This window comes from Pestalotiopsis fici (assembly GCF_000516985.1).
Source record: "Pestalotiopsis fici W106-1 unplaced genomic scaffold PFICI_Scf_17, whole genome shotgun sequence".
Classification (NCBI taxonomy): domain Eukaryota; kingdom Fungi; phylum Ascomycota; class Sordariomycetes; order Amphisphaeriales; family Sporocadaceae; genus Pestalotiopsis; species Pestalotiopsis fici.
The window spans coordinates 22,239-40,048 of record NW_006917107.1 but is presented as its reverse complement, the minus strand read 5'-3'; the positions used below and the strand labels follow the sequence as shown (position 1 = coordinate 40,048).

Genomic DNA, 17,810 nt, shown 5'->3' with positions numbered 1-17,810 from the left:
GGAAACATATGGAATAACCGTGGAGTGATCCGTCTCAACGAGTTTGGAAATTGAGATGACCGCATGCCAGAAGGACTCCATGAAGACTCTTAGAATGATGGTGTCGCCAGCATGACGGCGGCATTCTCGTACTTGCTCGTGGCTCAAAGGCGGAAGGTGACCAACTACGCGTTCGGGCTCTGAAATACCCGGAAATTGTTCAAATTGTGCCTTGAGATCAAATGTGAATGGACGCACAGGAATCGATTGGAATACGTTAAGGTAAAACCAGGAACCACAGCTTTGTACATTATTCAGCGGTCTGCAACTTCAATATTGAATGCATGCTGTGGACCATGAGGCCACCGAGACGCGGTCCATCGCTTCGGCGGGAGGAAGCGGTTCTCTCCAAATAAGCTCTCAGCCCCTGTCGAGTCTATGAGGTTAATTGGACTGACGTGCTGATTGCTGCCCCTTACGTGAAGGGAGCCATATCATCGGAAAGAAGTTAGAACAAGCATGCTTGTCATCATAGCCCGATTCTCGGGGATTCTGCCGACAATTAACCTGTTTAAGAGTCTAGTCTGGACCATCATCATCATGGATTCCCCATTGTTCGTCCAAGGTCGTCCCATTATGCCATGGTCCTCCCCCGCTTCTCCGCATAACCAACTCCACATTTGGTTCAGTATCGACGATCTCTGCCATTCCCGGAGACGCTACCCCAACGATAGCTTCTCCAACATCGCGAGGGGAATTGAGTTTTCTCGAGGCTGGCAGCAGTTTTACTGCGGATGTTCGCTGGTCCATGATCGGGTTGGTCCCGGCCGAGAATCATCATGGCCAAGACATGGAGAAATGGCAAAGGGCCGAATTCTGAAAGTCCCCTGACTCGATGGGATCCGGGGGAGGGACCTGGGAAGTGATTGCTCAGTGGTTGTATAAGAAGGAGTCTGCAGGCCGTTCCAAGATGAGATCATGTTGGAAAGGGGTGTGAGCCGTTCCAACTTCATTGGCCGTGACTACAGAGAAAATGAGGTCCTTCGCAAGCGCAGCTAGCGCTATACTCCTGTACAGTTCCGCCGTTTACGGACAGGGAGACCCGTACACCAATCAGTCTGAAGTTCCATATTATGGTCTTTCGCCGCCAGTATATCCTACACGTAAGTCCTTTGATTACCATCGACTCCTCTACAGCCATGCTAATTTGGGACTACAGCTGAGGGTACCGGTGCGAGCAGTTCTCGTTGGGCTACCGCCTACGCGAAAGCCAGGGCAATTATCTCACAGGCAACGCTTGAGGAAAAGGTGAACATAACTGGTGAGTGACCACGAATAGTTTGAACCAGAATACCATTGTTCAATGTCGCCCCATGCGTTATGCAACACCCAACTGACAAGTAAACAACACAGGCGGTTTCACAGGCCAATGTGTTGGCAACTCTGGCTCGATACCAAGGCTAGGAGTACCATCACTATGTCTTTCAGACGCACCAGACGGCATTCGAGGTAATGAATTTGTCTCCGCCTTCCCGGCAGGTATTCACGTTGCTGCAACATGGGACCGCGACCTCATGTATCAGTACGGAAAGGGACTGGGAGAAGAGTACAAGGGCAAAGGCATCAACATTGCACTCGGCCCTGTTGCCGGCCCTCTCGGCCGAGTCGCGCGAGGCGGTCGTAACTGGGAAGGTCTCTCTGCCGACCCCTACCTGGCTGGCGCTGGCATGGGCAACATTGTTCGAGGTATTCAAGATGCTGGTGTCATGGCCAACCCTAAGCACTTTCTTCTGAACGAGCAGGAATATCGACGCAGGCCCGGCGACTTGGGCGAGGCAATGAGCTCCAACATTGATGACAGGTCTCTGCACGAGCTATACCTGTTCCCATTCATGGACAGTCTACGAGAGGGTGCCGTAAGCATCATGTGCTCGTACCAGCGAGTGAACAACTCATACAGTTGCCAGAACTCCAAGCTTCTGAACGGTATCCTCAAGACAGAGCTTGGCTTCGAAGGAGTTGTCATTAGTGATTGGGGTGGTCAGTACTCTGGCGTTGCTGCAGCCAACGCCGGTCTTGACTTGGCCATGCCCGACTCGGTGCTTTGGGGTGGGTTGCTTTTATCTAATCCCTTCATGCCCATTGGCACGAATACTGACATTTTCGATAGGCCAGAATCTGACCAATGCCGTCAACAATGGCTCCGTCACGGAAGATCGAGTCAATGACATGAGCACTCGAATCCTGGCTAGTTGGTTCTACATGGGTCAAGATAATGCGTACCCTTCCCCTGCAGTGTATGGAAGTCTCGACAAGCATGAGCCAATTGACGTCCAAAGTGACCATGCCACTCTGATCAAGAAGATTGGTGCAGCTGGCACCGTCCTTGTCAAGAATGTCAACAACACTTTACCATTGCAAAAGCCCAGGTTCCTCTATGTCACTGGATACGACGCCAACCACGCGAGCTCGCCTTGGATCACTGCCGCGCGTTATGGCGGAGGATATGATGTGAACTTTGGCTGGAACACATTCCAAGGAACGCTTGTCACCGGTGGCGGATCTGGCTCTAGCGCTCCTCCTTATGTTGTGTCCCCCTTTCAGGCCATCCAGGAGCGACTGACCAAGGACCGAGGAATCCTTCGATGGGATTTTGACTCTGTCAACCCGGTCGCCTACGTCAATGCCGATGCCTGTCTGGTCTTTATCAACGCCTATGCTTCCGAGAGCTTTGATCGTTTGACCTTGACAGATGACTTTAGCGATCAGCTCGTCACCAATGTCGCCGCCAACTGCTCCAACACCATTGTTGTGATTCATTCGGCGGGCATTCGTACTGTCGACGCTTGGATCGAGAACGAGAACGTCACCGCGGTGCTTTATGCTGGACTTCCCGGACAGGAGAGCGGCAACAGTCTCGTAAGCGTACTCTGGGGTGACGAGTCCCCCAGCGGTAAACTCCCGTACACTGTGGCCAAGAAGGAGGAAGACTATGGAAGCTTGTTGAACTCAACTGTCAGTTTCGACGCCTTCCCCCAGTCGAACTTTACCGAAGGACTGTATATCGACTACCGCGCCTTTGACAAGGAAGGTATTGAACCCCGCTTCGAGTTTGGATATGGATTGTCCTATACAACATTTGAATACGGGGCCTTGAATGTCGGTCTTGTTTCTGGAGCCTATACTGCTGCTCTTCCCAACGCCAGCATCCCGATCGTACAGGGTGGACATCCAGAGCTCTGGGATACCGTTGCAACGGTCACCTGCACAATTACAAACACTGGAAGCATTGCGGCATCAGAGGTTGCTCAGCTGTACATTGGAATCCCCGGTGATGAGACCCCTGTTCGTCAGCTGCGTGGGTTCCAGAGAGTTCCAGTTCGCCCCGGCGAGACTTTGACGGTCAAGTTCCCGCTCACGCGCCGAGATCTGAGTATCTGGGACGTCGTGGCACAACAATGGAGGCTTCAAGAAGGATCCTACGCCATCTATGTTGGAGCGAGCAGTAGAGATCTCAGACTCAATGGCACATTGGAGATCTAAGTCAAGACTTGATCAAGTGCACTTTGCAAACGCCGTTGGAATCGTCATTGTTTACTAAAGACATAATAACCAGCACTTGCCTATGTGGCTGTATGAACATGCCTCTATGTAATATCTGCAGAATATGATACTAAGATTATATACAAACTGATACACAATAATTCAAGAAGACAACATAATGACATCATTTGAAGGCATAATATCTGGTTCCAAAACCAGCTGCCGCCATAATTTGCGAATGTTGTAGTCCTCTTCCTCGGCTCTGCCCTTGTAGTATTTCGCATCCCTTAGTTCAATTTCTTCCATGACAGCCTCGAATGCATTATCTATAGAAGGTCGATCGTTTTTATTAGTTGCCATGATCCAGCTCACGACCCTTCGAAGATCATTGTCGAAATTGTCCGCGACTACGTCTGTCTGACCAAAAGTTGGCCATATCGGGGCATCGGTAAATATTATCGCGCCCCCCAGTTCCTTGACCTGGACGGGCTCCTCCAAAGTCTTGCCGTCCCACAGCTTTCGAAGAATAATCCCACACATGATCTGTAATATGGTTAGCAAAAACTTGCCCGAACGTGCAACAGAAGCCATATGTCTCACCTGCCCTACATCGTAGAGGTTACCCTTTACTCCATACAAAGGGTCTCTTCCATCACTGAACACATGGTCAACGAACGATTTTCTGCACGAACAAGGTTGGAGGCTCTATAGCTTACCCAGCGAACTCACCAGCCAAGCCAAAATCAATCCACTTCAGGATGGGCGTGATCCCATGTTCTATGTCGGGTAATTCTTCACCGAGCATGACTATTAAACATTTAGTATGACCGTGTCATGGAGCTTCGTGTAATGACTTGTACACATACTGTTGCCATCGTGAAGATCATTATGAGTAAGCAGGGTAGGCTTCCTCGCCGGTTTGCGCGGAGAGGATGATGATCTCGGCGTTTCCGGTTGAGGAGTACCACCCAGTTCTGGTGTTACCGGCCATGCCAATCCGATAGCGGCCCGGAGTACTGCAAAGCTTGGGTCAGTATTCTTCTAGGGACTATCCAACAATTCGTGGGCCAAGTGTAAACTCACGACATCCAAGAAACCGCCACAGCAGTCGATTAGGAAGAGGCTCGCTTCGCCTTTTCGCCTTCAGGATGAAACTCCTCAGAGTGCCGTTGTCAAGCCACTCCAAGCAAATGACATGATTCCATATTCCATCATCACCGTCGTCATTGTTGAAGCCAGGCGGATTCAGCGTGGGGGTCCTTGGGGGATGTTTAGTCGGTTTTCTGATGGGATGATTTATCGGGGTTCTAAGAGGATCCCTCGTCGGGGTCTTGGGAGGATGCCTTGTCGGGGTCCTGGGAGGATTCTTCGTCGGGGCCCCGGGAGGCTCCATCGTCCCTCCCGCCTTTTGGGGGCTGGTGCGAAGGGGGTTGTTTGGGAAATTGACCATGTCGACAATATGTATATTAGACCGAAGTTCCTATCGAACGTTAGATGTGAAAAGTCCATTTTCGAGGTTCGCTTTGTAAGGGGCAACAAACATTGAGATAATGCCTCTCCTTGGCTAGCTGCAACGCATCATCCTCGCCATCAAATGCGCGCTTGACGATAAAGTTCTGCTTCTTTTGCGTGCCCGGTTCGGTGTATGAGACGCGATATGTTCCCGCATGGTTGCCAGCGCCAATAAACTTCTCGACCTTGAATCTAGAATCTCGCTGAAAGTACGACTCTAGTTCTTGCAGTGTTTGATTTGCTCGAGTGCTCATGTCGGCGTGGGGTTATCCCTGATTGTTGTTCGTAGTCGCGACGACGACAAAAATCTATGTTGACACACTACATATCGTGGAGTAGATAATACATTGATGTTATCACAATATGCATGATTGACTCGGACATGGCACAAAGAAGCACAATTGCTTGATATCGTCTTGTGAACCGTTTGCGGACATTGAGGTCGAGTTGCCTTGTGCTATAGTTAGACAAAGGGATGAACTGCCGTAGTAGCTTAGGCGCTCATATTAGATAGCTATAATTTTACGAAGTATATCGAGTAAACTACTACCCCCGTATTAATATTGATTGAATAAGAACATAAGGAGCGTTCATTATCAACGCGTTGATCAGCCCCAAGTGAATTTTTGTATTTCCCCCAATCACCATCTTCATGATCCTTTTTTCCCTTTCTCTTTTTCCTTTTTCAATAAAATAATATTAATCTCTTTCAATGTCATTGTTTCCATTGAGGTACATGTTCATCACGACGCGAATCATGGCCTTGAGTTATTTTGGTTTGCCAATTGCGATTCCCCAGTTCAGTGCTCTTCCCAGGGGAGCCGGCGCTGGCCGGGGGCGGGGACGATTTGGGGTGGGCCAATCGGATCGGCGACCAAAAATGCCTGATGCTTACAGTAGTGTGCGGGAATACACAGTAGGTGCGCCCACCACTATCTCACCTCCTGCCTTCTGCATGACTGGGCATTTCAACGAGGAATTCGCGGTGAGCGACTTGGATGCATGCAGGTGATTTGCATAGAGATGAGCCCAAGATCTCATCTTTCATCGGTTATTCGACCGCTCTAAAACCGCATACTTGAGCATCATCGATCACACTGAAATTTACCTTCAACTTGGAATGCTTACCTTGCATCCGTACCAGCCCTGAATGCGTTGTTTTCCGATCAGATCTCAATAAAACTTTGAACCCTGCAATCAAAAAATGGAGTATTGGAATGCGTAGTAGAGATGTCGGTAAGCACGTACGACCGAACGTAGCCTTGCGCTGCTACTCGTGCTCACCACTTTCCCCGCCATTCTCAGATGCGCTATATACGTATGCGTTGCAGTGTCTCTACGCAGTGATAAATCGTTGTTTATAATACATGATCCGTCTTGGTGTTTCACTGTTTAAGGTTTTCGAATCAGTTTCGTTGCACTATCCGTGTTCATCTGAACAACGCATTTGCACCGGACTCTACTTGGCGGCGTCTGTCACGATTCGCACCCCCTGCTAGCGATCGCCATTCTAGGCGACGTTGCGGTGCCCACAGACGCCCGCTTGGCACACGCAGACTGGTTGACATGCGCCGCGGTGAGATGGCCCCATCGGCCCCAGAAGCACCCATCCCTGGCGGACACCCAATCCTTCCGGGCTCACGACTCCGCCGCAGAATGGATCGAGAACTGCTAAGAGTCAAGTCTGTTGGATACAATCTGGGCGATAGCCTTTCTAGTGGACTTCGTAGACCTTCGGACTTTACCAGCCTTCCAGACGGCATGTCTCTCGTCCGACCCAAGTAAAACCCTGGGTACCTAGGTAAGAGCTGTTCTCTTCGATTCCTGTTCTTTTGCCATTTTGTTCAAGTTGTGACGACGGCTGAAATTTTGGATGGATGGCCAGCCGAGCGCTGAATGTTAGCATGGAGTATAATCTCGACGAGCTAGACACGTCCCTCAGCTCGGCGACGACGCACCAGCCGTCCGTCGGACCACAAAATAACCACGGTGGTCGTGGTAGCCGCCCCAACCCCGTCCGACGGGGGAGTTCGACGCCAAACGTGCCGGCCACCCGTCGTGGCTCTCTCGTGCCGTCTGCCGATTTGGCTGGTCCAGTACCGCCAGGCTCAGGACGGCGCCGTCAGCCTAGACTCCATGAGCTGAACCTGTTCCACTTTGACCTCCGGGAGCTGGTCAAGGACTTGCTGCTTACCGATGGCGAGAGTCAGTTGTCGTACCATGAGTATGCCGTCTTTTCGGCCCCGGACGCACTCGATGAGCCGGTCTCGCCGTCCATCATGTCCAAGGATGATGACGGCTTGCGCATGTTTCACGATGCCATGAGGAATGGGCACGGGCTAGATGATGAGGTAAGTCGGTCGACGTCGCAAAACTCTGCCTCAGTGGCATGGTTTACCATGTGCACGGTCCCAACCTAGAACAATTACATTGGACAATGCCCATGCCACTACAACTCTGAATTTTGACTCACACATGGACAGGGTAACTTTACAGCGGCCCCAAAAGGCAAATCCCGTTTACAGGCAAGGGTACGGCAGATCATTGCAAATCGCCGGATTCGCCCCAACAACCTCGATTCGGCCGCCAGCACTCCCGACGGACTCTTTCTCACGGTTAATGATTATGAATCTCTCGGACTCCACTCGGGGACTCTTTCCTCGGCCCAAAGAATCACTGTCGAGTCCATGTTCTGGAACCCCCGCCGGGATGTCTTGAGTATGTTGACATGACCTGGCTTCAGCGTCCCCATGCTAACAACATGACATCAAGACCTTATTCTCAGTTTTTCCAACCACCCACAGCCTCCGTATGACTTTCTCTCCATGAAATATGAGTTACGGAATCGCACCACGACGGCACTGATCAGGCGCTCTTTTGACACGAGATGGCACGACGAAGAATCGCTGGACGAATATGAACGTCGTCTTGATGCTAGTCGTGACCGGTGGGCACATCCACTTGTGCTCCCAACAGTCTTGCTCCAGGTCCAGCTTCTCCGAACCGAAGAGGCAGTGGTAGCAAACAATGGCGAGGTTCTCGAACTAGAAGGCCGAGTGGACGACTTGACCGGGAGTCCTAGGCGTGCCGCCGCCGAGGCCGCCGAGGCCGCCCGGAGACTGTCGGCCAAGAGTGAAAACCAGCCGCTCAGTCCGCTCAAGCGGCTAAGCACGTTCAAGGTTGCTGTTGCCGACAGGATGGGGCGCAACCATGAGGATCGCTCCTCCTCGGAACGTGAATTCCCCAAAGAGCTCGACGATGATTACATACCACCGCAGACAATTCATCTTATGAAGGAGGCACACGATGTATTGAAGGGTGCGATTCAACTACTCGATACGCTCCGATGGATGGAGCGAGCCGTCAAGCTTCTTATTCAAGCGGGCGATGAACTCGATAATCGCATGATGGAGTTGAGACAGCAGAATGCCAGTAGATCGGCGCTCCCAGAAGACGACGAGAATGAGCTTTCCAATCACTGGCACGAGATCCGGCAGTATCTTGATTGTACGTGGCGGCTATGTACATCGCTTGAGACGGACAGACGAATGTCGGAACTGCGTTGTCGCGCACAGATTGACATTGTAAGACCTTCAACACCCATACATTGTAGTGATTCATACTGACAAAACTATCGCAGATCTACTCGAAAATGGCTCAGGAAGACAACAACCTGAACGCCCGCATGGCAGTGGCTTCTACTAGAGACAGTTCGTCGATGAAGGCTCTGGCTGTCATTACAGCTATTTTCCTGCCGGGCGAGTTCATTAGCAGTTTGTTCGGCATCTCAATGTTTGACTGGGAGTGGGGCACCGCCAGCGACAGCGCTCTCGGCGACGACGCCCCAGGGGATGAGTACCCTCACCCTGTCATCATGCCATTATTCTGGGTGTATTGGGCATTCACATTGCCCCTGACCATCTTTATTGTGGTGCTTTGGAGAGCCTGGTGGGTGAACCAAGACCGCTTCTTCCGGCGACACCTGAGCATGGAGCTCAGCAACGAGCGGTACTGGACGACCGACGGTAAGCCGCGCGAATTGGAGACTTCTTTTACGCAGGACTTTTTCAGCCTATTCCAGCGAAGCGGTGCCGGTAGCACCTCCAACTCAACCATTCTAGGCTCGATGCGGCGGAGGACCCTGAGCATTGACTCGCAGAACCACAAACGCAACAACGGTGTCAACTTTAGCGCTAGCACGACGATGGGCAAGGATAATGACTTTATTGGTCAGGACCCTGGCGATGGCATGGCGACGCGGATGAGGACGATATCGTTTGCACGTGAACCTCGAACGCTTTCGCCGTCGCGAGCGGTCTAGGCGAGGCATGCAAGATAAGAAACACGAAGCTGTACATAATGTTTTTTCACCGAGCAGAAAAGCCGGTGGAGCACCGTTTGACATGAGACACGTGATGACGAGATCTGTAGATTATACTGCATTCATCATGGCTGCATAAATCCGATCACTGGTCGTTTCAGCTATAAAATCACTTGGGGGGATATTGTATATAGTCGAGCATGAATGATATCGTATAATGTTCATTGAAATTATTTGTACAAGTTTTCTGATCTATGTGCTGGCGTGTACGAAATCTCTCATGGGACCTCCAAGGAATGTCACTTGAACAGGTATACTGTCATCAATACTTACCACTCAACTTTACCAAATCCTTCTCACCACAGCTGCAGTGAACTTCATCCACTCACCATCGACCAACTTTTGTACTTCTGCCGTCAGCATGTCATCATGTGGCGGGAGTTGCTGGCCAATCTCCTGCAGGGCCCGATCCGTCGAAGCATCACTAGCATAGTCGGAGTTCCGATCCTTCATAAACTCATCGGCCATGAGCTTTTCCGAAAAGTAGCTCCCGTGGCCGTCCATGACCAAATCATCCAGAACATTGGCAAAGTCTTGCAATTCAAGCATGACGGGGTACCAGAGGGAGAATTTCACGTCGCGCTTGAGCTTGGCGGCCGTCTTCAGCAGATGAAGCAGCGTGACGCCCATGTGGCCTGGTAGGGCCTCTGGGGCAGCGTGCGACTCACGGGACTGATGGGAACCCATTTTTACTTACCTTTTTTTTTTCTTTGTTGATTTGGCCAGGAATGGGTTCTCGGAAACCAGTTTTGGAGTTGCAAGGTGTCTGCTCGTGGTAGTGAATATTTAGTAAGAATTGAAGTGCTTGCCAACCAGATTCCTGGTCAGTGGTGCAGACGTTATATAGTAGATCAACATTTCACAGCGAGCCACTCTTTGTGATAGCAGTATAAAGACCAATTACAATGGGACGTCTTGTTTTGCACCAGAGAAACAAGGTCTTTGTTCCCATGATTTGTACCATATTGCTGATGCCCATCAAGACGTACGGCCGTCACCTCCAGGTACCTTGCCGCCCGAGCTCCTATCTAAAGTATAGCTACGTGGATTGCTCTCTATACCGGTCTGGATTATCGAATAGGTACGACTTGCAGACACTGCGAAAAGTTGATCGATGCTATCAGTAGATGGATGATGGCAGTCCAGCTGAAATGCAATCGATGATAATTCATGATGTTGCCTTCTTGTAAGAATCATTACATACTGGTTGCCACGTAATCTTTGTCGACTTTGAGATTCCCCAGTTTCGGCTCGAGCTTTCATCTTCCTAATGAGAAGATATTCGCGAGCAATTACAGGCTCGCCCCCACATTACGCGCATGCATATACTAGAATTCTCCGACTTCTTTATCAACGCCTAAATTTCCTAATCTGTCATTTCCTCTTGCGGTATTGAGGCCGCTCGTCAGAATACCAACGAGACAATGTCCGCTTGAGTCAGCATGGCTGTTGACCAACCTCAATTCAGTCCCGTTCGAGATCCCCAACGATCATTTTCGCGATTTCTCCAACGATCCTTTGTCATCTCTTCACGTGAAGAAAACGCAATGACTCAGCCGGATGCGAGACACAATAGGAATGTACACCTCGAAAGAAGAACCTCATTTATACACCAGACGCGTGGTGCCAATCTGAGTCGATGAACAGGTAATCGAGACATGATTCTTACCCTCGGAACTATTTCTCGCTACAAGTATGTATGTTCAAAAGCAGCATGAGTGATGTCCCAGGTGTAGTATTCATAAATGTTCAATGATATCCCACGGGCCTAGTCGGTAGTTTGATGGTCTCGAAACCCATCACCTTGACATTGCACCCACATCATGAGACCGAGCACATTACTTCGTGCACTGTCCGTGCTTCCCGTAGCAGTCGGTTTCCAGACTGCAACAAACTCGTCTTACCCTACGCTACTATCGGATGGAACCGGTAAGCTCATGAAATCATCTAACCCACACGAAATGAATGCAAGCTCAATATAACCAGTGGATCTTGGCGACTACTCTACCGCTTATGAAAAAGCCAAGTCGTTTGTAGCTGGCCTGACCAATGAACAAAAGGTACAGATTATCACCGGCCAGAGTTTTGAGGGAAACCAGAGCTGGGCCGCGTACCAAAAGAAAGATGGCGTTGTTGGCGTCAACATGCAACTTTTCGTCTCGGCTTTTTCGATGATCAATGCCGCGACAATGACCTGGAATCCCGACCTGGTTGAGGCTCAGTTCAGGGCGACCGGCGATGAATTCTATCAGATGGGATTCAACCTCATCATGAGCCCCGTCGCTAGCCCTCTAGGACGCGATCCGTATGGCGGAAGGCTTCCCGAAGCGTTTTCACTCGATCCATACTTGTCCGGAATACTCATGGGAAGAGCTACTATTGGGATGAATTCCGCAGGCGTCATTAAAACTGGTCGTCACATTCTTTTGAATGAGCAGGAAACTAATCGCTCCAATGGAGGCTATTCGGCGAATGCCGACGATAAAACGATTCGCGAGGTTTATCTGTGGCCGTTTGCAGATGCCGTCAAAGCAGGAATGTTGGCCGTCATGTGTGGGATGAACCGTGTAAACGGGTTTCTCTCGTGCGAAAACAGCCAACTGTTGAACGGGTATCTTAAAACGAGCATAGGCTTCCCGGGCATGGTACTGCCAGACGTCAGCTCACAAGCCACCTCGTACGGGTCTGCTAATGCGGGACTTGATAACGGATCAGGGCAACTTTGGAGTGAGCAGATTATGCTCGCAGGTATCCCAAATGGAAGCCTATCTCAAGCTCGACTAGACGACATGGCCGTCCGGAACGTGATTGGGTACTACGCTATGAACCTCGACAATGGCCAATAACCATCGGCAGTTCAGAGCACCGACTACCGAGACGTGCGCGGAAACCATTCAAAACTGATTCGAAAAGTGGGCGCAGAAGCCATGGTCCTACTAAAGAACGATAACAGTGACGGCCGAGGCCTACCATTAGGCAAGCCTCGGACCATGTCTGTCTTTGGGGCGCACGCGGGCCCGAATATGGCTGGGCCGAACATGGAATTCAGTATCGGGGGATACCCGTCAGACTCCTATGATGGGCATTGCGCAACGGGTGGTGGCTCAGGACAGGGGTCGTTTCCATATCTCATCACACCGTTCAACTCTTTGAGCAATCGAGCTGTTCAGGACGGTAGCATGATATGGTGGATTTTGAACAATACTTATGTACGTATAACTCCAGCGGCCTTTCACAAGTATCGAAGCTAATGCCTAATGTTGCAGACTGCGCCCATATCCCCAGGTATCCCGGGCGGCGGCGGTGGCTTTCCAGGTGGTGGCGGCTTCCCAGGAGGTGGTGGAGGCGGCGGCATTCCCGGAATACCGGGCAACGGCAGTACGGGTTTTGCAGGCGGCGGCATGGGTGGACTTGGAGGAGGGACAGCAATGACACCATCTATTCCAAATTACTCGCTCAATTCCGAGGTTTGCCTGGCCTTTATCAACTCAGCCTCTGGCGAAGGCTCCGATCGCAAGGAGCTATCCAACACGGAGCAGGATGCCATGATCAACACGGTTGCGGCCAATTGTAACAATACTATTGTTATTGGCAACTTTGCCGGCCCTCGCGTCCTAGAGGCGTGGATCGAACACCCGAATATTACCACCGTGCTCTATTCGGGGCTTCTAGGACAGGAAAGTGGCAATGCCATCATGGACGTGCTATATGGAGACGTGAACCCCAGTGGCAAGCTATCACATACTATTGCCAAGAACGCAACTGACTATCCGACCACGACTTGTATGACAGCAGAATGCGATTTCAGCGAGGGCGTCTTTCTCGATTATCGATATTTTCAATCCAATAACGTTTCAGTACGGTACCCTTTTGGCCATGGACTCAGTTATACTTCGTTTTCCTACGGCGGCTTATATGTTACGAGTACTAATGCGACTGCGTTGGCGTCCCGGAATCCCATGGGTGTGCTCACTCTGGGTGGCCAGGCTGATTTGTTTGATGAGATTCTGGCCGTTAGTACGACCCTCCAAAACTCTGGGTCCGTGGCTGGCGCAGAGGTTGCTCAGCTGTATATAAGCTTCCCCGAGGAGGCTGGACAGCCATTGCGCGTTTTACGCGGCTTTTAAAAGATACAGCTTGGAGCGGGTGAAGGAGCAGATGTTACATTTGGCGTGAGAAGACGGGATATCAGTTTTTGGGAAACCACAGCACAGCAATGGTCCATTGCCAAGGGTGAATACACCTTGGCTGTAGGATCATCCTCGGAAGATATCAGGAGCTCGACGGTATTCACCATCTAATTCACAGGCGCTCACTTACACCAATAGATCATGTATGACTGGTGCCGATTGTTATGCATGGCCAAGAGTCCGGCTACAAGGGTGCAGATAGCAAGAAGTCGAATATATATATGATTAAATCCTTGCCTTTGTTTGTAAAGTTTACCAACAACTTTCCTCCAAGTCCGGTGTATGTTTGAAGCATGTTGGAGCTCCGCCAGCGCCAGCAAATACCGATTTAGGTAATGTAGGGCTTGGGGGCTGGGCCGGGGGTCCCCAATCGACGCATAAACGGGGCGGGCGGCCACTAACCCCTGAATCAAGTCACTAAGAAACTCCATCGCCCCCTAATTCCAGAAGCCACTAAGCATGGCCTCAGCCCCCCACGCCAATGCCAAGCAAAAGCGAGACCGTTCTAATCGTAATCGTAGCTTGGGAATCTAGAAATCTTTCAAAGCTTCCACGATAACTTCAATCTGGTCTTCTTCGTCGACTCAGACCGCCCACGAACCACCAATTCATCTCTCTGCAAGCTCGTCGAATGTAGAGATACAGAGAGACTGACGAACCACCCCAATGGTGCGCTTTCCCGCGCTCTTCCGTCTTCCGTCCAAGCTCCGGCGCCGGGCTCGCAGACGCAGGATGAACACGCTGCTCACGCTCCTGGTCATTGTCCTGCTCGTCCTGGTCCCATTCTACGTCATCTATAAACCCCCGCGCGCCCTGATTCGGTACTTTTCGCGACGCTGGCCTGATGTGCTATGGGAGGTCGACACCAAGACCAAGGTGGTTGCTCTGACCATTGACGATGCACCATCGGAGCACACAGAACAGATCTTGGGCGTGCTCAAAGCCTATGATGCGACGGCCACATTCTTCACCATCGGCGGCCAGGTGTCTGGACGGGAGGAGATATTGGCCGATATCGTCCGCAGCGGACACGAGCTCGGCAACCACGCAATGCACGACGAGCCGAGCCGCTCCCTCAGCGACGACGAGTTGACAGCGCAGATCGAGACGGTGCGGGATAAGATCACGGCCGCCTACGCGACCGCCGAAAAAGTACTACCGCCGCAGTACTTTAGACCTGGCTCCGGCTTCTTCAGCGACCGGATGAGGCGACTGGTCAATAAGCTGGGCTACAGACTGGTGCTGGGCAGCATATACCCGCACGACCCTCAAATCAAATACTCGTGGATCAATGCTCAGCACATCATCAGCATGCTCCATCCCGGCGGAATCATCATATGTCACGACCGACGATCCTGGACGGTACCAATGCTGAGGTTGGTGTTGAAAGAAGCAAAAAATCAGGGATATAGAGTGGTCAGCGTTACGGAATTGCTTAGAATCACTAGCCGCTGATGAGAGCATGCATCGGAAATAAAAAAGGAAACCAAAAAAAAAAATCATATAGACCCAAATGAACGAATATATACGAAGGAGCTAAAGATAGACATCGAACGACATATCGGATCGGATTGCGAAGCAGGGCTCGAGGCAAACGCGAACTGCTATCCTCCAACATTGACTGGGAGTGGAATGGACATGACTTTCAGTTTATTGAGAAATCTAATGCCATATATGGAACGCATCTTCCAGACTGGACATGATTGCGGAAATTTATGCATTTTGCTCCTTGATCAAAGCGTCGAATGCCTGCGACAAATCTTCCTTCAGGTCCTCCCAACCTTCTATACCGACACTTACTCGCAACAGCCGCTTATCGCAAGTATCGTCCGACATGGATCTCCACTCGATCAAGCTTTCGATGCCGCCCAGACTGGTTGCATGGTGGAAGAGATGCAGCTTGCTGGGTAGAATCCTGGCAGAGCGCTCGTCTCTGGTCTTGAACGCAAAGACGGGACCGAATCCATTCGGCATCTGCCTCTTGAGCCATGCATCATCGCCTTCCAAAGCATCCTTTTGCAGGCTTGCGTGCAACACTTCTCCCACGACTTTGCTCACGGCACTTCCCTCCTTTGCCAGCTCAGACGAGAGCCATTGGACCAGTTTCTCTGCGTCATGGCTTTGCTTCTTTACCCGAATCTCTAGTGTTCTCAAGCTCCTCACGCCCAGCCAGCCCTCGAGACTGCCGAGCACACCTCCAATGACGAGTCTTTCGGAATTGAGTTCCTCGAGTCGATCACTATGCTTGGGCGCAAGTGACAGAACGCCACACAGCATGTCGCTGTGGCCTCCAAAGTACTTGGTGCCCGAGTGCATGACCACGTCGGCGCCCCAGAGGAACGGATCCAGCAGCGGCGGCGGCGCAAATGTAGCGTCAATGGTCAGCCACGCGCCCGTCCGGTCAGCCTTCTTTCGGTAGAATTCGAGGTTGCGTGCCGTGCCCACCGGGTTCAGGGGTGTCTCGACGTGGATCACGTCGCCCGGCCCCAGCTCCGTATCCGGGCAGTCGAGGTCCAGCATTTGCAGACCCGTAAGCTTGGAGAGCAGCTTGATGACGCCGTGGCATCCATGGTAGCCGTCGCCAATGGCGATGCGCTTTGGATTCAGATGGACGAGCATGGCGTGGAATGCCGCGAGGCCGGAGCTGTACGTCAGAGAGGGTCCGCGCAGGATTGAGGTGAGAATGGCCTCGAGGCGTGTAGTGTTTGGATTACTGATGCGGGAGTACACATGAGAATCAAGGGGGTTGTTGGGCTTCATAACTCTTGTTAGTGATTAATGTCTCATGAATCTTGTTTGTGAGTATAAAAGTAACAAACATTTTCATTGTGATGAGCCTGGAGCTTCTCCGGATCTCTGTTGTACCGAAACGTCGTGGCTACATGCATGGGCGGCGCAACGGCCTGATGAGACGAGTTGAGAAAGTCGTCGGCGTGAATCGTCTGGGCCGACAGCGAGAGATGATGAAGCCGTGTGGCCGGCGACTCGAGATTGATGGCATTGGTGCTCGAGACCGAAGGGTCCTGATGCGCCATGCCCTCGACGAGATCTGGCTGAGTGGCACTCATGTTTGGGCAAGACTTGGTCGCTTTTCTCTTTTCGAAAAAACCAGCAAAATTTCCAGTCAATTGTGGTTGCGTGTAAAGATACTAGTAGAGTAGCTATTCCAAAGATGAACCGGAGTTTTTGACTAACACCCGGTCTTCGGTGACACGCCCTTGTGTCATAAAAATGCGGAGTCCTTGACGAGTCATGTATCCACTATGATCTCTTTTTCATCGCCGACCTTGGCGGGGGTGATCGGGAGGCAGATGTGGCTAGTGATATGCGAATAGCGTGGCGGTGCTCCATCAAATGGAGCCGAGTATACTCAGAGTCTTGTTCAACAGGTCATCCTCGGCCTAGGTCTAAAAATGGACACGCTCTCATTTCCACTCGTACCTGACTGGAAAATCTAAGCTGAAACCGTCATGGGAGTGTTATTGGTATCTTTGATTTATTACCAGGGAGTGTTGTAGCGATGTCACCCCAGTGACAATCAAAAGAATACATAATCACCGTCACTATCAGTCACTGATCTAGTTCAACTGCCTATGAAGCGATTGATGGTTCCAATAATCAGCAGCTCAGTCTCCCGAGAAGGCAGAAAGTATCGCTTTACCAACAATGTAGGACTTGCTTCTTGATGCCTTTAGCACTCATGGTCTGGCTAGAGCAAAGTCTAGCTTACCCTTCACGATCATCTTTCACTCAACTAGATAGACATGCCTTGCATTCAACGCAATAATTCCTTGCGTAAAAGTGCACACATCATTGATTTATTGCCACGACGCAATAAAGTTGCGACGAAAGGTATGCAGTTGTAAACGCCAATCATCGTCCTGCATGACTATGGTATCACTTGGCAGTGACAATTGAATCCGGCTCGACATGGACCCAGTTCAAAATTGTCATCTTGATGACTTTTACAAGTAAAAAGTTGGCTTTTTCGCGTTGATTTTCTACATGCACCATAATAATTGGGGTTCGAAAGTGTCCATCCTGTTTTTGAGTCGCCCCGAAATATGCCGAAGCAAGTTTACGCCATATTCACAGTCCCCGCGCCCAATCCCGGTGGGCTGCAGAAGTAACCGCCACTTACAGGAAATACCACGAGCTTAGAAATTACAATCATCCCTTGAGCCGAGTCTCTTAGCAATGGATTT

At 50.9% G+C, this 17,810-nt stretch overlaps 8 protein-coding genes across 8 annotated transcripts; 5 read left to right on the top strand and 3 right to left on the bottom strand.

The window, feature by feature from the left end:
- Positions 1–1,012: 1,012 nt before the first annotated feature.
- Positions 1,013–3,522, top strand: PFICI_15300 (uncharacterized protein; the record flags this gene model as incomplete). Its single annotated transcript, XM_007843881.1, has 4 exons — positions 1,013–1,142; positions 1,199–1,300; positions 1,393–2,088; positions 2,150–3,522. The coding sequence occupies 4 exons, from the start codon at positions 1,013–1,015 to the stop codon at positions 3,520–3,522; spliced, it is 2,301 nt and encodes a 766-aa protein (XP_007842072.1).
- Positions 3,523–3,684: 162 nt separating this feature from the next.
- Positions 3,685–5,288, bottom strand: PFICI_15299 (uncharacterized protein; the record flags this gene model as incomplete). The annotated part of the gene is made up of 6 exons (XM_007843880.1): positions 3,685–4,065; positions 4,123–4,177; positions 4,239–4,329; positions 4,389–4,538; positions 4,606–5,002; positions 5,064–5,288. 6 exons carry the CDS (start codon positions 5,286–5,288, stop codon positions 3,685–3,687), a joined length of 1,299 nt encoding a protein of 432 aa, XP_007842071.1.
- Positions 5,289–6,938: 1,650 nt separating this feature from the next.
- Positions 6,939–9,355, top strand: PFICI_15298 (uncharacterized protein; the record flags this gene model as incomplete). The annotated part of the gene is made up of 5 exons (XM_007843879.1): positions 6,939–7,385; positions 7,518–7,752; positions 7,807–8,184; positions 8,284–8,618; positions 8,675–9,355. The coding sequence occupies 5 exons, from the start codon at positions 6,939–6,941 to the stop codon at positions 9,353–9,355; spliced, it is 2,076 nt and encodes a 691-aa protein (XP_007842070.1).
- Positions 9,356–9,697: 342 nt separating this feature from the next.
- PFICI_15297 (uncharacterized protein) lies at positions 9,698–10,102 on the bottom strand (the record flags this gene model as incomplete). The annotated part of the gene is made up of 1 exon (XM_007843878.1): positions 9,698–10,102. The coding sequence occupies one exon, from the start codon at positions 10,100–10,102 to the stop codon at positions 9,698–9,700; it is 405 nt and encodes a 134-aa protein (XP_007842069.1).
- Positions 10,103–11,238: 1,136 nt separating this feature from the next.
- PFICI_15296 (uncharacterized protein) lies at positions 11,239–12,261 on the top strand (the record flags this gene model as incomplete). Its single annotated transcript, XM_007843877.1, has 2 exons — positions 11,239–11,344; positions 11,402–12,261. The coding sequence occupies 2 exons, from the start codon at positions 11,239–11,241 to the stop codon at positions 12,259–12,261; spliced, it is 966 nt and encodes a 321-aa protein (XP_007842068.1).
- An 81-nt stretch (positions 12,262–12,342) lies between these two features.
- PFICI_15295 (uncharacterized protein) lies at positions 12,343–13,542 on the top strand (the record flags this gene model as incomplete). The annotated part of the gene is made up of 2 exons (XM_007843876.1): positions 12,343–12,624; positions 12,682–13,542. The coding sequence occupies 2 exons, from the start codon at positions 12,343–12,345 to the stop codon at positions 13,540–13,542; spliced, it is 1,143 nt and encodes a 380-aa protein (XP_007842067.1).
- A 729-nt stretch (positions 13,543–14,271) lies between these two features.
- On the top strand, positions 14,272–15,060 carry PFICI_15294 (uncharacterized protein; the record flags this gene model as incomplete). Its single annotated transcript, XM_007843875.1, has 1 exon — positions 14,272–15,060. One exon carries the CDS (start codon positions 14,272–14,274, stop codon positions 15,058–15,060), a length of 789 nt encoding a protein of 262 aa, XP_007842066.1.
- Positions 15,061–15,318: 258 nt separating this feature from the next.
- On the bottom strand, positions 15,319–16,673 carry PFICI_15293 (uncharacterized protein; the record flags this gene model as incomplete). Its single annotated transcript, XM_007843874.1, has 2 exons — positions 15,319–16,359; positions 16,425–16,673. The coding sequence occupies 2 exons, from the start codon at positions 16,671–16,673 to the stop codon at positions 15,319–15,321; spliced, it is 1,290 nt and encodes a 429-aa protein (XP_007842065.1).
- Positions 16,674–17,810: the final 1,137 nt, after the last annotated feature.